The sequence below is a fragment of the Blennius ocellaris genome (genome assembly GCF_963422515.1).
Source record: "Blennius ocellaris genome assembly, chromosome: 10".
Lineage (NCBI taxonomy): Eukaryota > Metazoa > Chordata > Actinopteri > Blenniiformes > Blenniidae > Blennius > Blennius ocellaris.
In genome coordinates, this window is record NC_137659.1 from 3,583,280 (window position 1) to 3,600,034 (window position 16,755).

At 41.2% G+C, this 16,755-nt stretch overlaps 1 protein-coding gene across 1 annotated transcript in view; it reads left to right on the forward strand.

Annotated features, from left to right (window-relative positions):
* LOC308135094 (receptor-type tyrosine-protein phosphatase N2-like) overlaps positions 1-16,755 on the forward strand; it is a gene marked incomplete at its 5' end in the record, with an annotated part of 199,749 nt that overhangs the window by 4,054 nt on the left and 178,940 nt on the right. The window contains one exon of the mRNA XM_080502967.1: positions 4,685-4,735. Coding sequence (XP_080359093.1) covers positions 4,685-4,735 — 51 coding nt within the window. The remainder of the gene's footprint in view (positions 1-4,684; positions 4,736-16,755) is intronic.

A 16,755-nucleotide genomic window follows, 5' to 3' on the forward strand; every position in this document is an offset into this window, starting at 1 on the left:
ACCTGTGTACCAATTTTCATGAAGATTCGCTCATTCGATTTTGAGATATCTTGTTAACAGACAGACAGATAAACATGTTTGATTTTATAACTTCCTTGGCGAAGGCAATAACAACAGTGTTTGCCTCCAGAGTGTCATGACTCCCAGTTCAAATTCTCCTGGGTTTTTGTCAGTTTTATAGTTGACAGTCGCCTGCAATTGCATCCAACTTGGTCGTCTGTCCACGCGAGTATCCATGTACTCCCATTGTCAATGTTTATAGCGTTTTGCTCTTGTGTGTTGAGAAAAAAAAAGAAGGTTTGTTTGCAGACGTCACACTGTGGGGAAGATTACATTCTTTTCCCCCGAGAAGTCGTCTCCCTGAACGGTTGGTCATTAATCCCCGGACTTGGTGAATCGTCCTGCCTCTCTTCATCCCTGCCTGCTGCAAGCTGTCGGTCCTTTGGCTGCACCGACCGATTCCCCCCCCCCCCCCCCCCCCCCCCCCCCACCCTCCATTCTTCTGCTTTCTCGTCACAGCGCAGGTGAAACTGCATCTGTTCGGAGCATTTGTCTCGGTGAAACTCGCCCGCTCGGCCCTGCAGGGTTTGTTGTGCTTCCTGCTCGGATTCACTGGAGAGCGCCCAGTCCGCTCCGGGGATATTTTATGGCTTGCAAACAGTTTCCACGCAACTGAGCAGACACGTTTCTCTTTTTGGTGCCGTTTTCGCTAGCGCTGAGTCTGTCGACGTCTGTCCATATGAAAACCTGTGCACTCGCCGTTCTCAATGTTCATAGTGCATGGATGCGTGTGTGGCTTCATTAGAAAAACAAACAGCGCCCACTCATGGCCTGGCATGCAAATTACATCGTTTTTTTTTAGCGTTTCTGCGGTTTCCGTTTTTTTTTTTCTTCTCAAAACGTTGCCGTGTAAACGCAAAACTTCTCTGAGCCAAAAATGTGTAAACGGGGCCTGCAGCGACAGCAACTTATTACACATTTCAAAAAAAGCATAGTTTTATTCCAGATGGATGCCATTATGTTTTATCTGGAGGAACATTTGGTTTTCTGGTGTCAAACTAAAAAGAATTTCTTGTTGGGACGATGTGGTTGAAGCACTGCAAAGGTGCTCACATTTTGAAATGACTCCGGGTTTACAGCGCAGGCAAGCAAACTCCTGACAGTCAAAGCTTTTTTATTATAAGCACTGCTGCTTTGTTTGCCCAGACGGATCAATGCTGGAGCTTTCCAAAAAAAAAAAAGAGAGAGGAGGAAGAGAAAGGACAAAAGGATGAAGGTGGTGGTTTGTGTCGCTGTGGGAGACCCGAGGAAAGGATGACGAAGAGAGATTACCTCTGATTTAAGAAGGGGAGTTTCTGCACACCCACTAATTGAGAAATGGATTCCCAGAATGAGAATGATCAAACGCTGCCTTTGCTAGCAAATCCACTCCTCCTGCGCCCGTCTGAATTGTCAGGTGGCGATGTCGTCGCGATTGATCATTTCTCTCAGTGCTGCCGCCCAAACAAATTGGCTCGCCGCTTTCTTACGGACCAAAGGAAGGGAAAACGCTTCGCTCCAGACTGGAGACGGCGGCCAATCAGCAGCCGCCGTTTTATCAGCAGCGGGGAAAAACCTGAGCGTGAGTCAGTCTGTGGACAAACTAAAAATAAATCTACAAAGACAGAGGGGGGGGGGGCGTTAAAAAGGCTCGATCCCGCAAACCCCGGCTTCTTATCTAGTGTTCAGAGATGTAAACACAGCCTGAGAGATAATATTGTGTTCCAGAAAAACAGAAGGTCAGAGTAGAAATATAAAGAAACAGTGCTACCGGGCGTAGTGACCGATGAAATACGAAGCACGCTTTACTATCGGAGCCACTTTCAATGGGAGAGTTTTATCTTAAAGTTGTTTACAATCCGTGAACATTTTTATAACGTGTTCAAAAACATGGAAACTTCTCAAATAAGACATGAAACATGTTGATGCCATAAGACGAGCTACAAACATTATCCACACGGGCAGCAACTTAACATATTCTCCAACTCTACTTATTAGTTTATTTATGGTGAACTTTTCACAACTTTTTCATTTTTGCTCACGAGTATATTAACCTAAATCATAATATAAACTTTCTTCATAAAACTGAATAAATGCCTTTGACCAATTTACTTCATTGTTTATCCATTATTTTCTTCGTATTTTGTGTGTGTTTCTTAACTGAAAAGTATTATCAGGAGAAAAAAAAGTATTAGATGAAAATAGCAAGTCTGACAGAAAAAAATGCTACAATTTTAATAATCCATTGAATAAATGTCTCCACGCCAAGATGAACAATTAATTTCATCAGATTAATAAATAACCAATCATTCTCATTATTTTCCATAGTTTGTAATTGACTGTTTTCCAAGCTCTTTTCAGCTGAATATTGTACTTTTTTTTTTTTCATCCTTCGATAATTACAAAGAAATGACATCAACAAACAAGGAGTCAAATCAGTGAAATCAATTAGTTTTCTTTCCTTGTATAATGCAGATCATGGCCTCACTCATCGCCTGCCATTAGTCTTACTAATACCTGAATCCATCGTCTTCAAGTTGAAGTCTCCACGTATCCTCTAATTAAATTACTCTCATCCGAGTGCAAACGGACAGATGGCATTGTGGGAAATGTAGTGTTGTGTGTGTGTGTTGAGCTTGCCCCGGCCCTGCCAGGCTGGACGCTGCTCGTTGCTCACAGGGTGGAGCTGATTGAAATTCCCTTTGGCACCGACTGTCCGTGCGATGCCGCGGCCTTATTTCACACTCTGCTGCCGTGCGCTGATGAAACCACCCAGCAAAAAAAGTCCAGGAGCTGCACGCAAACTCATTTTTTTTCTCTGACTCTTCCACCAGCCTGCAGACTGAGACTGGGTGGAAGAAAGAAAAAAAAAAAAAATCTTTATTTCATCATTGTTCTACACATTGAAGGTTGTGTAGAACTATATTATGAACGATTTGTAATGATACTTTGTGGTGCAAAATGCAATACTCAAGTGTTGTGTTCTCTTGCGAAATGTGTTAAAATCAAAGTGTTCTTAGAATTTTAAGCATTTGCTCGGTAGTTTGGCTGGATTGGTTTTTACCTGATGTTTGACACCCCAGGCATACTTTCTGTATCCAAATGCGAGTTGGGCATCACATTAAACAAAGTGTGGTGATGTTTTTAAGAGTGGTGCCCCCTGGAGGGAAGAAAGTTTATTGGACATAAGTATTTAAAAAAAAAAAAAAATCATAATTTATCTTTTATGATTTATAGTGGGAGAGTGTTGGAAATCAATATGGCAAGTTGATTTAACCTCAAATGGCATTAAAACAGGGCAAAAGCTACAATTTCTTTTCTGTGTTTGTTGTGGGAGGTTTTTCCCTTCATATCAGCACATCAGCCGGAGGACGGCTGGCCTGCAGTCGCAATAACTCCAAAAGAGTTCTAGTAGAGCTGCTCGGTGCCCAAAAGGGTTTTCATGTCTTTTATTCAGTGCGGTGGTGAGCTCCAGGTAGACGGAGCCGGTGCGGCACGGATAAGGCTGGATGAGTGGAGGTAATCGCTGCCACTCTTTGATCCCTGCGAGGCAGAGATGCTCTCGGAGAGGAGACCGGTGTTGCCATGGCGACAGCATCCCATTATTCTTCCAGCTCCAGCCCGCACCCCGACAGAAAGCTGGCTAATCCAGACAGTTTTTTTTCCCCATCGTGTTTGTGTATTTCTTCCCACCTGTTGGCAGACAATTACCGTTCATTTTAATTGGCATTACTATCGTTTTTTTCATTAAATATTGTTTTACCATTAGTGAGCTAAGCTTTAACTATGCAGGCCAGGATTGTTTAATACTCATATCTGAATCTAGAGACATATTTTATAATCACATAAATGGTGGCTTCACAGTAATTTGTTGGTTGCAGGACTAAGGATTAAGTTGCACAAATGGATATTTTTTTGTTTTTCACTTTTTCAAATTTAGATTTTATTTCTATATGTGTGTGTACATAAAAGGATTTGTGTAGAATGTTGGAGTTGTATGTGATTTTGTAGTTCAACTAAATTAAGTTAATTCATTCATCATGATAATCAAAATTGAACTATGTCCAAAATGGAACAATATATTACAAATGTGTCAGTATTATAGGTGAACCTGTATTGAAAGGCTTGATCAGGACAAACATTTCTTTAAAGATTTAGCCCCAAAAAGCAGAAAAAAATATGAATGCATACTTATTCATAACAGTTTTATGGGAGTGGTCCTCTGTAATTATTGAGTTTTATGTATCCTCTATGGTGTTTTATTATTCTATTAGATAAAATAATCTAAACTTGCTATTCGGGAAAATGATGTCCAGAATGGAAATCTGTCTTCATCCATTCAAAGAAATATTAAACTCTTTTTACGTGATTAGTAGAAGTGATCGTTTACCAAATGTGATTTTATTTATTTATTTATTATTGTGTTTGCCTTCTCCAAACACCACTGTCGTACTATAAGAGGATAAATGTACATCACTCATTATGGAAATATAGATCCTCTGAGAATCAGAACAAGTGAGTGAGACCAGTGATGAAAACCAGCAGTAACATGAGGAGAAGCAGTACAATGAGACGTTGTACATCATAATGAAGTCAGTTACCGGAACGAGTTACTCTTCTTGCTGACGTGTGTTTCTGTTCACAGGTTGCCTGTTTGAAAGCGAGCTGTGTTCTCCGTATGAGATCTGCGTCAACGGTAAGCTGCCTGGTGGCCTTTTTTTTTTTAAACATTTAAGCTGGACGTTTCTGTGGAAATGTTCTCTCACTAAATGGCGCTTCAGTAATGCTTTGAGGGTATAAGTGAGGTTGGATCTCACTCACCGATATGTGACATATATATAGTCGAACATTACCCGATATTTCCAGTATTGTAGGTAACATACCTACAAGTATTTACTTTTATTTAAGCGATGTAGTCTTGCAGACATGGAAAGCAATCAAATATCATAACTTTTCTCCTCAAATGTGACACTGAAGCAGCAGAATTATGTTAAATGAATATGAATATTGCTTCAAAACTCAGAGATTCCCTTCCCAAAATGAAAATTTTATATAGAAATCATAGTGTTTTAAATAAAAACAACACTAGTTTATTCAATGTTTTCAGTCTCTGACTCAAAAGAAGTTTTAAAAACTGTTGTTACTTGGTAAAAGTACCTCGTGTCTTTTTGGTTGATTTTTCAAAGTAATTGTGCACTAATTTATTTACTCCAAACAAGTAATGACAAGTAACAAGTACTGTGTGTCCATATAACGTCTGTATACTCACCATTGTTCATGTTTATTGTGTATTGTTCTGTGCATGTGTGCTTTCATTTCAAAAACAAACAATGGCACCTACTAGTGGCCCTACATGCTAACTACATCATTTTCATTGTTTCTTCCTTTTCCGTGTAAACAGTTTGTTTTCAAATCATTGCAGTGTAAACAAGGAACTTTTCTGAAACAGGACCATGAAAAACAGTCCATTTTCACTTGAAACTTTGTCGTGATGAGTTACAAACGCATTATTACAAGAGATAGTGGGATTACAGTAAAACTTTATTCAGGTGTTTTTGAACAATGCATGAGAAGTTGAGAAACTGATGGTTACATATAAAACCATATACACATTCAGAAAATGTAAACAATGTAATATGCAGAAGCTTATTACATTTATAAGATTACTAAGTATGTTACCATGTTGCTTTATGATGAAAATAAACATTCCAATATGTATAATTTGATAAAATACCCAAATCTACCTAAAGTTATACACTTAATTATTTTCCACAATTGCTGTCATAAATTTGTAAGCATTATAGAGTCATATTCTGCACAGAAATCGTGTAAATATAAACCCTCACGGTCTCTGCTGCTCTGCAAACCGGAGCACGAAACTCCCCCCTGCTGAGAATCAGCCTAGAATCAAGAAGAAAGAAGACGAGAGCTGGTCCCAGAAAATGATGCAACATATATTCATGATGGTTGTAAACAGTATTTTCGGTTCAGATCAGGGTCGCATGCTCGTTTATCTTTCGCTTTGCTTTAGTTTTCTCTAACTGGAAGTCTGTCGGGGTTCATTGGTTGATGGGGGCGGGCTTTTATCAGCATCGGTGCAGGATGTAAGGCCCAGAGAGGAGCTGAGCTCTAATCTCATCTGTGAGGAGGTGAAGGAGGAGGTGCAGGAGGCGGAGGAAGACTTTCTATTTTTAGAGGAGCTCCCAGTCTGTGTTGTGACGACATCAGGTGACCTTGTTTCACTTAAATAACGAAGAAAAAATGTCGTCGGACAACTGATATGACCTAATTTCCAAAAAAGTAGGACGCTAACGTTTATAGAAAACTCAGGAATCATGGGCGAATTGTTAAACATTTGTGTTGCGAAGAAGAATGCATAAAATGTTAAAGATCTAATTGGTTTTTGAAAACATTTAAACTGGGATGAACTTTCCCATAAAGTTGTGCCGTCACCTGCTTTTGTTATTTCCTCCCTGATCGAAGCCACTGGTTTTCAAAGTGTATTGTGGATTCAAAGTGTGTTTTGGGCTCCTGAGTTGTTTTCAAAATCAAATGTACACAAATGAAATAGCAACCACTGGATTTTCTTTTTTTTAATTAATCATCAATACATTTGTCGAAAGACTAATTGTTAGAAGCAGTGGCAGCACGACTTGAAAAATTAAATACATTTTCAATTAAATTAAACTGTCGATAAAGACTTTTAAGTTGAAATATCGAAGAGAGAGCACAGGAGAAGCTATGTTTTTTTTAAATGTATATTTCAACAATCAGTTGTCAACATTGTTTTGTTCTCTATTTAGGCACAAGATAATTGAGCATCTCCATTTTATATTCTCGCTGTGCTCAGCGTTTTTTGGTTCCCATTGCCATCGTAAATCCCTCACAGTGATGTTTTGTCTCGCCGACTGTCGCCTCCCTCTGTCCTACAGCCACTCTTTATTAATTTTTTTTTTAAATGACAAACTGGGTGCAACAATGAATGCGAATGCACGTGTTATTTAAGCGGCGCCGGCTGCCTGACGGGTAAATTAGAGCCGCGTCGCTCTGAAACTTAACAGAAAACACCCGTGCTGTGTTTTAAAAATCAAGTTCAAAAGAGCCACGCTGTCAGCGAGCCATCTGCCTGTGATCCAGATGAAGTTAGGAGAGCGTGCACCCTGAGGAAAAATAAGAATATAAAGTAGTTTCGGTCTCCCGGTGTGAGAGGAAAGTTGAAGAAGTCAATCTCGTCTCCCCACGTTCCCGCTGACTGTTGTCGCAGAGATTTCACCGGATTCGCCCTGCGTTCAGCTTTTCACCGGTTCTTTTCCAAAACCATCTTGTTTTGGGGTTTTTCTTTGTGCATTACCTCTCCTCGACGAGTTTGCATACAAGTGAATGTGAGGCTCCTCCGGGCCGGGCCGTGTGTTGAAGGTGTGGCAGCTGGATCTCCCGGGGTGGTGGTGGTGGTGGTGGTGGGGCTCCGGTGGCTGCACCTCCAGCCATTGTTCACGTCCGCCGTGTGTCTGACCTGCTTCAATAGCCGCTGTCAAGCTGCCCCTCGCAGACAATGCCAGTCTGTTGCGGAGCTGATTGGCAGCTCCGGCTCTATCGGGCCGGACAGCCACTCCAGCCCCGAGCTGGCTGAATGCTCCTGGCAGGCAAATACAGTGAGTAAGCTTTCCATTGTTTAGCTGAGGATATTCTTTCTTTCTTTCTTTCCTTTTTTTTTTTTACATGTTCCACCAACAAAGGGAGAATCTGTCAATTGTAGTTACATCTCCATACTCTCAGGTTTTAGCTCACCACCGAAAGCCATTTTAAGGCTTTTAGAGAAACCGAGATGAACGCTTCATGAAAATATTATGTGAAAATGATGCATTGCGGCACGGTGGTGAAGTGGTTATAGCCTTGCTGTCTCCAAATTGAGGACGCTCCAGTCTTTGGTCCTTTCTGAGTAGCGTTTGCATCCAGCTGTCTGCGGGTTATTCCTCCCGCCTTACAATTCCCAGACTTTAATCAAAATTAGAGATTTGCAGGAGTAAATTCACTGAGTGCTGAATTTAAACAGTAATCGGCATGGTCTAAATCAGGAATGTCAAAAGAGGTTTTAGTTCAGGGGCAACATACAGCGCAGTTTCATCTCGAGTGAATAATATAGACATTACGACAAAAAAAATGACTACAGTCTCAACATAAATCCAATTTTAATCAAATGTTATGGTGAAAGATGTTCCAAAAATGTTTTCTATCTTTCATGGCAGCATCACCAGGTATCAGTGTTGTGTTGTGTCTGCTACTCTTGAGAAATGTGTTTAAAAAATAAACAAAACATTGATTTTTTTTGGCAAACTCTAAAATTGGCTTGGTGTTTTGGTGGATTGGAGCCTCTTGCAGGCCAGTTTTGGCCCCCAGGCCCTGCTCTATGTCTTCCTCTTCCTCTAAGGTTTCTTCTTCATCTTCTCAGACTTTGTATTCTTCTTCTTCCTTTCCGTTAAACAAGCTGGAATATGGCCATTAAACGAACCCGTAGTGCTAAAATGAAGTTAAAGAAAGCGAAAGATGCACGACCGTGAGCTCTCTGTATGCTTCCTCAAAAACCCACACAATCGCAAATATTTCGACATGAAGAACCACAAGTTAAAAACTCATCAAGCTCTGAAGCCGAAAGATGCACGACTTGCTATTATCCGTTGACGCCCGGGAGGGTAATCAGGGTTTGTTTGCTGACAACAGCCACCTGCTGCTGCGCGAAGGTGAAGAGTGAGATAAAACCGGCAGCGACACAGGAGAAGTGATGATGTTCTTGGTGAAACATGTCTTTGTGAACATGCAGCTGAAAGTTCAGGTACTTGTCCTCCATCTCAAACCCCCCCCCCCCCCCAAAAAAAAGGTGTTGATTAGGTCCCTTGGCTTTACTGTCAGAGCTGTAATGGCGTCTCATCTACAAGAAGCTTGCTCAGCGTGAAAACACAGATTACCAGCAGAGAATATGGCCCCCAGTCACGCTTTAATTGGCATTCGTTAACTTAGCTGGGGGAGAGCGGATTTGTGAAGCGCGTGCTGAGCGCCGCGGCGGATAAATACAGTTGTTTTCATGGTGTTCACACGCAGTATTAAACATTACAGCCCTCTCAATTTTTCATTCAGTCAAATAACCAGAGGTGAGATTGTTTCTAGGGACTGGTTTAGTTTATTTATCAAAGCAAGGACTTTTTTTTTTTTTTTGGTTTGTTTTTGGTCAATAAACAGACAGTTGTGAAATCGAAGGTGTTCCTTATACAAGCACCTAAGTTAACAAGAAGGATCGTGATGATCTGATTAAGTGCGATCAATGGATTTTGTTCCAGTTTAAATGTAATATGGACTTCATTATCTTACACTTTTCAACTGCGTGAGCAGTCCCAAAGCGCTTCACATCGTTAATCACATTCACACACACATTCACGGCTGCTGCCATGCAAGGCGCCGTCACTCCTTTGGGAGCAGTTTGGGATTCGGTGTCTTTGCTCAAGGACACTTTAACAACACTTTAACACGTGTGATTGGAAGGCTACCGCTCTACCAGCCGAGCCACATGCTTTATGGGGATGGTTGGGATTTTATGATTTGTTATTGAATGATAACTTCCTGAGAAAAGCAATCTGGCCATTCCAAAGTTTCAGGCACAGCGAGCATGCTCAGAGGCGCAATGCTTGCGAGCCTTTTTTTTTTTTTTTTTTAAATTGCACCCTGGCCATCTTCACTTAATTGTCATTCTTTGTTTCATTTGTTAACGTTAGGCCCATTTATACAGCAACGTTTTCTATTGAAAATGGAAAAGTTGCGTAGTATTTTGAGTCTTTGGTTACACAACAATGGTGCTCGGAGCCACTGTGAAAATGCAACTTTTTCAAAATAGCTCCCAAGGTGGAACTTTTCGAAAACGCTCTGACTCCATCTCTGTGTAGACGGGAGAAACGACGCTCCAGCTCACATGCACCACGGCCATAGTAAATAATTTTCCTGTACGTGCTCAGTAGATGGACAATAACAACGTTTGCCTCCAGAGTGTCATGACTGTCATGGTCGTTTTATCGTTGAGACTCGCCTTGAATAGCAATCCAACGTCATTGTCTGTCCATAGGAATGCCTGTTGTTAATGTATGTAGTGTTCTGTTCTCACACGTGTGTCTTCTTTACAAACACAACCAACAGTGCCAACTCGTGTCGAACTACTAATCATTTTCTGCCATTTCCATGTAAACACATACATGTTTTCAAAACATTGCTGTGTAAACGCAAAGATTTTCTGAAACAAAAATGCAGCGTTTTCACTTGAAATGATTTAGTTTGCTTTCAAGTTGCCAACAATAAATTTGAGACATTTTTAGGGACAATCCTCCTTTTTTTTTTTTTTTTTTTCCCCCACGCTTAAATGCAACAGCTTCTTTTTGGACCATATCACGCGAGGTGAACGATGCCAGTCCGCGACACAAAAGCCAAGCGCGGCTGAAAACGGAGGCTCTCTCTCTCTCTCTCTCCCCTTCTGCCCTGCTTCTCCTTGATTAGCTGCGAGGGACAAAGTGCACTCGATGGATGTCACCATGGCAACAGGAGGACGAGGGCCCTGCCGGCCCATTACCCACCTGCGCCCTGTTGCACGCCGTCTCCTCAACGTGCACGGTGCCAGTCGACATATCGCGGCGCCCCATGCTCGGGGCGATCTGGGCTCAAAGCGCCACCAAGGCTAAATTTGTGCCTTCTCTTGCCATGCTGGGCGTCGCTGCCAACATATGACACCGAGCATGTGGACTTTTGAAAATGTGTGCATATTAAAGGAAACGTTGGTGAAAAGCACCACAGTTATTCTTGGTTTCACTGACGGGAGCCCCCCCCCCCCCCCCCCCCCCCCAACCACCACCAACACAGTCATATCCACCACACGCCTGTCTGATTCGACTAATTGGTCGGTGTGGGTGCTATTATTGATCAAACGTGTGGAGTTTGACAGCTCTTTAAAGGGAATATACTATATACTCTACGCCCCCACTGCTCCGTGACGGGGCTGCTTCGAAAACCGCATTGAACAAGTGAGAGAAACATGGGAACGTTTTGGAGAAGGGAAGCCATCTCGCAGGAGAGACCGGAGTGAACAAGCAGGCGTGCAACACATAATCTGTAAACATCCCGAGAGATCAGAAAACTACGTCTGACCATCCCCCCCCTTTCGGTTTGCTTCAGATTTTTGCTGTTTATCTGCCACCCATGTCGGAGAGTTAGCATATTGGATGCTATCTGTTGGTAGTTGCAACTTTCTCCACTTCATGACCACGAGGACTTTATTTATGTTCTTGGTGTTAAAAGAAAGTAAAAACCTGTGAGATTGCCTCAAAAGTTTCAGAATCGGCATGTTGATTACCATTATTAAATCAATCTAGATCACGAGATAACGACGAAGATTATTTGAATTAAACAAAACCTTTAAACCATTATATGGCACACTTTTCAGCTATGATCAGTAGATCAATAGACGAAGTGAAGAGTTTCTTCTTCTTTAAAGTCATTGTAAGACCTGATTGCTTCGGTTTGCAGTAATATAGTCTTTTGCCATGTGTTATGTTATTATTTTAGCTGCAATTTTTCAAAATAGTTTTGTAAAAGTTCCACTGTCATAGTAAAACATGACTGAACGTTTTGTTGTTTTTTATCTGTGTACCCTTTATTGTTTTGCACGTTTGTTTGTGATAGGAGGAAGCCAATTATTATGATACTTGCGATTTACTTTTGATGTACTTCTATGTGATATTACATCATAAAACAAATACACATGAAAGTGCCAAAGTACCAAAAATACTACTGAATTAATGTATTTATTATTCATTACCTCCACTTGTGGGTATTTCATAAAGCTTTTGCCACTTCGCCATGATCTATTTGTCGTATAGTCACAAACGCTGTGTTACTGGATTAACACAAGCCACAAGGAAGCTGAAGGAGCTCCTCCACCAGCAGTCACAGTGGATAAGTCTTTGCCAAGCGATGCCAGATAACATTGATCCCGTGGAGGGGAGTCCATGAAGGACGGACTTGTGGCCGTCCCCAGAGGCTACGGATCCATTATGTGTTGTCTTAATCCAGTTCATTAGGCAGGACCGCGGCTGCTGCTTTCAGTCAGCGTGTCCCGGAGAGCAGCACGAAGATGATTCCAGCTTAACCCTCAGGCATTGTTATTTGCATATTTGTCCCAATTTCTCCTCATCATCTGATAGCCTTTATCGCCTCAAAACCGCTGGAAGAAGTTGCGGGTGCAGAGATTATTTGGGCTCCTTTGCTGTCCGTGCTGCCGAAAGAAAGACGGATGAAGAGGTTATGCTTCGAATTTCGATCTAAATTTGAAAAAAAAAAAAAAATGAGTGGGAGGAAGTACTTTATGGTGTCTGTTCACTTCCTGAAAGATTTAAGAGGTTGGTAAATGAAGGTGATGCCGTAGGGATGAAGTGCACTGTGAAGAAGAACTCACTGTAGTTTTGATCCTACCAATTCATCATTTGTCATGTAGATCACAAAAATTCTCGGCATTGATTTTCTTATCATTGTCCATTTTGAAGACTTATTTTTAGGCTGCATTAAGATGGAATAGATGGACCGGCACTGCCGACCAACATCTGGCCAGCACTCCTGATCCTTCTCTTCCATCTTAATATGGCCAATTGTGCTTCTGAGAACGGCCCTGTGAATCCTCCTTCTGCTCTAATCTGCTCTATAAATCACAAGAGGACAGGTCTGGCTCTGAATTTCAGCCCTCTGGAAGTGAACTGGGATAAATCGCCCAGACTTAGATATGCATGAGTATAATTATGAGGGATAATTCAAGATGTTCGTTACGGAAAATGAAGAGAAATGGCACCGCGGGACATCGGAGACAGTAGAAGTGGTGAAAAGCTCTCAGAAAACTGGTTTACAGCTTGGTTTTTTTGTTGTTGTTTTTTTTTCCTTTTTAAAATTTTCTTTTAGCAATTGATTATTGTTTGCATGACAGCATTTGAACAAATTTGAAAAGAAAAATGAAATCTGAAGGACTGTCAGGAGAAGATGTGTCAACTCTTTCTCTTAAGTAGAGAAAAGCCAAGTAAAGAGTTGTGATGCAAACCCTAATTATCCCCACATTTGCAAGCCTGTTTCTGTTCTGCTACGAGGGAGTACTCACATAGCAAGTCAAATCTCCTGTACCCCTGATAATGACTTTTACACATCTCTATGAAAATATTTATTGTTTTTTGACAAACATGTTGTATTTTTAACATCAACATAAACAAGGAGCCGTGACACAAGTCATGTAAGATGATACAGTAATCAGCCCCTGGGGGTTTGTTTAGGGTGTCTCCTTTAAATCAGGGCACAATCTGATCTCAATTGGACCAGACTAAGAAAACAGAATTGTCAACTATAAATTCGGATAAATCCAAAGCTTTCCCTTACTTTCAGAACAAAATAAATACAAGTACATCCATCATTTTATTTTCTATTCCCTCTCAGAAAGCAGTATTACTGCAGCTTTGATCTTAAATGTTCTCACAAATGCACATGCAACGTTTAAAGGTATTTCCCGAGCATTAACTGCACATCACTGCTGCATCAATGATCCATGAGTGATTACCTATTGTTGCTGTCTGCAGTTCTTGTGGGTTTGGATCTTGTAGATTTTGTTTCCTGAAATTCACCGAACCAATTCTAATTCTCCTACCTCAGTCTAATTTTCTCAGAGTCATGACCTCTATCTGTCCATATTCTCTATTACTTTGTCCAGTTTTGGACTGCAGAGAGCTTTGAGCTAATTGCAGCTTACAGTAGGTGATTGCACAACCGTGGACAGATCATTAGTGTTACAACTTCAAAATAGCTTTCATTGTTACCTTCATTGACAATAAATATATATTAAAAAAATTATCTTTCGAATTTGATGAGTCCTCCCACTGGGAGAATAAGACCCTCTTGTCATATAAGTCAAATAATAAAACGCTTTACCCAACAGGCTGGGAATTGTCCCCGACTATTTAACTTATTCTGACATTGTTCATTAAAGTAAGTGACCCTGAATGAATGGAATTAAAGTACAACACAGTTATTTATTTATTTATTTTTTTTGATTGTGGGTCTGCTCAGGTACACAGATAGAAGTACCCTAAGTGGAAGCTGATGAGGACAGACACAAAGTGGATCTGGATGGATTAAACACCTCCAGTCAATCAGATAAACACACTGCCTCGAGCTGCTCTTCATAATGAACTAGGAAGCGAACACACACACACACACACACACACACACGCACACACGCAAAGTACTGGTGTTAGTGACTGCAGACCCATCAGACTGATGTACTAACCGTGTCTTTGGGGAAATCGAAACTATTTGCCTTTGACTTGAACTCTCTTTGAGTTTTCTAAGCAGCATCTAGTGGCCATTAAAAGAGATGCAGTTAAAAAAACCAAAAAAAAACCCCTCACAACTTCAGCTTCATGCTTTGATGGTAAAACCACAAGTCGTCTCATCGACGAACATCCACATGTAAGGACCTGTGAAATCTGGGCCAAAGCATGTTAATGTAGGCCACGATACTGCCGCTCTAAAGTGTATTAATAGAGACTTGTACATTTGTGGGCTGTGTGGAAGATGGTTTATTATCACGATGAGAAAGAAAACTGGTGTTTCTTTGTAAATGAGTTTGATTCTTTGCAGTAGACGGTGACACGAGTTCCCAGTCCAGGAAACCAAAATCCACGTACATCTCTTATCACATCACGGCACGACTGTCAACACCGTGGTCCTTTCCTCTCCCTCTCCGTCGTTCCCATTTTTCCTGTACCTACTATTTTGTCTCTCTCCACGGCCTCATCCCTGCCCCACAGAATTATGCATCATGGGAGTAATCACATCAGTGCAGGCCAGCCACTGGTCGTCCTGAGCTGCCTGCTAAATGGAGCCTGCAGTGTGATTGAGACGAGCACTCTGACGCAGCGAGTATTTATAGAAGAAAAGCCCGAAATACCACGTAGGAGTGCCGTTATGCAACATGCTCGAATGCAAACCCACCCCCCCCCCTCCCCAAACAAAAAGTGCACACGTATATATGTCATTGTCCTCTGTCGCTGACGAGATTCACTGCGTGGAGAACTGTAATAAAAAAAGGGAAAGTTAAGTGAGAAAGTCCTAGCAAGACTAATTTGTGTCCCCTTGTGCCATTTAGAGCAGAACTTCTGTGAAACTATCCACGATGAGGATTTTAGCCTCAGCATATCTGGCGTGTTGCACATAAACACGCTTCATTTCAGGCAGCACGTTGTTAAGGTCGGAGAAAGAGTTTTCTCAATTTAAAGTCTGTTTTCGTCGCCATGTTTGGAGAGACACAATCGTCGCATTCGGTCTTGAATTACAGACATTTGCTTTTATTGAGTTGACTCGGGTAATAATCCTTGAATACTTGGATTGCAAAACAAATTGGTTTTCGTAACTGTTCACCTATTAAACAGCAGTTGATTCAAAGTAAATCCACATCTGAAGGAAGAGTAGTGGTTCCTTTTTTAAAACTTGGTCTTTTGGGATTCAGCATGTTCCTAATCTGCCCATATTTTTCAGGTTTCTTTGCATAATTCAAATACATTAATTAGTAAAGTCTCCTGGAGGTGTGAGTTTGTATGTGATGGACTGGTGATGCCCACCAGAGTTTACCCTCTTTAGATGGATGAGTGGTATTTTAGTATTTGTCCTGTCTTTTTAAAGGTGTACATGTATGCAGATGTCATCTCCTGTTACATATCAAAGGTAAAAAAAATACCACCTTACTTGTGGTGAAAAGCATAGTCTTGTAATTAAAAGTATTCTCAAGCCCAAATGCTTTAAATCTTCTCTGGTAATGCACATGGAAAGCTACTCAGTAACCTTGAGGCATGAAGAGGAAGCTGGATTATCACAGCGTGTTGTCAGTATCTTAGCTTTGCCTCGTGTGCTGAGCGGGTATTTAGGACTCTGGCACACAAAGGAAAACAAAACAGACGCCGTCGTTGTCTTCTTGTATGTGACGCAGCATGTTTTGAGTCTCACGCCGACTTCTCAGCCTCACACATCGATCAAAGTGCTCAAGAGTTTAATTTTCCCCCGGACGACTGCCGGGGATCAATACGTGCCGCCACTACCACTAAAACAATGCCAGGCATCGACCGGCCGTCTGAGGATGTAGACAGATGTGATGCAGAGTCTATTTTTAGCAGGGTGTTCCCTTTAGATTGAAAGGTTGTGAGCAAGGCTGGAGGATGCACGTTTCCCTAAAGAGCAGGTTTTATTGTGGTCGCGTAAACATGACTGCACAACTTTGCCCTTCAGAGAGCATTCATCGAAATGGATAGTTAAAACTGATAATAGTGCAAAAGTGGCTAAACAGCTGAAACTACTGAAAAGGTTAAAAAGAAAATAGCTAAAACAACTAAATGGCTGAAAAGCCCAAATTATTCAAATGGTTGAAACAATTAGTGCTAATGTAGCTAAAAGAATCCCAACTGCTAAAATGGTTAAAACTTATATAAGGTGAAAATGAAGAATGTGTACTGCTCAAATAAATAAATAAAATAAAACGAAATTGACTCAAAGGGCTAAAACAGCTAAATGACTTCATGGTAGAAAATATTGAAGCAAATTCCTTCAGCTTTCTTTTATAAATTTTTGTCATGGCAACCTTGAAAATGTGTAAATGTTTGTTGA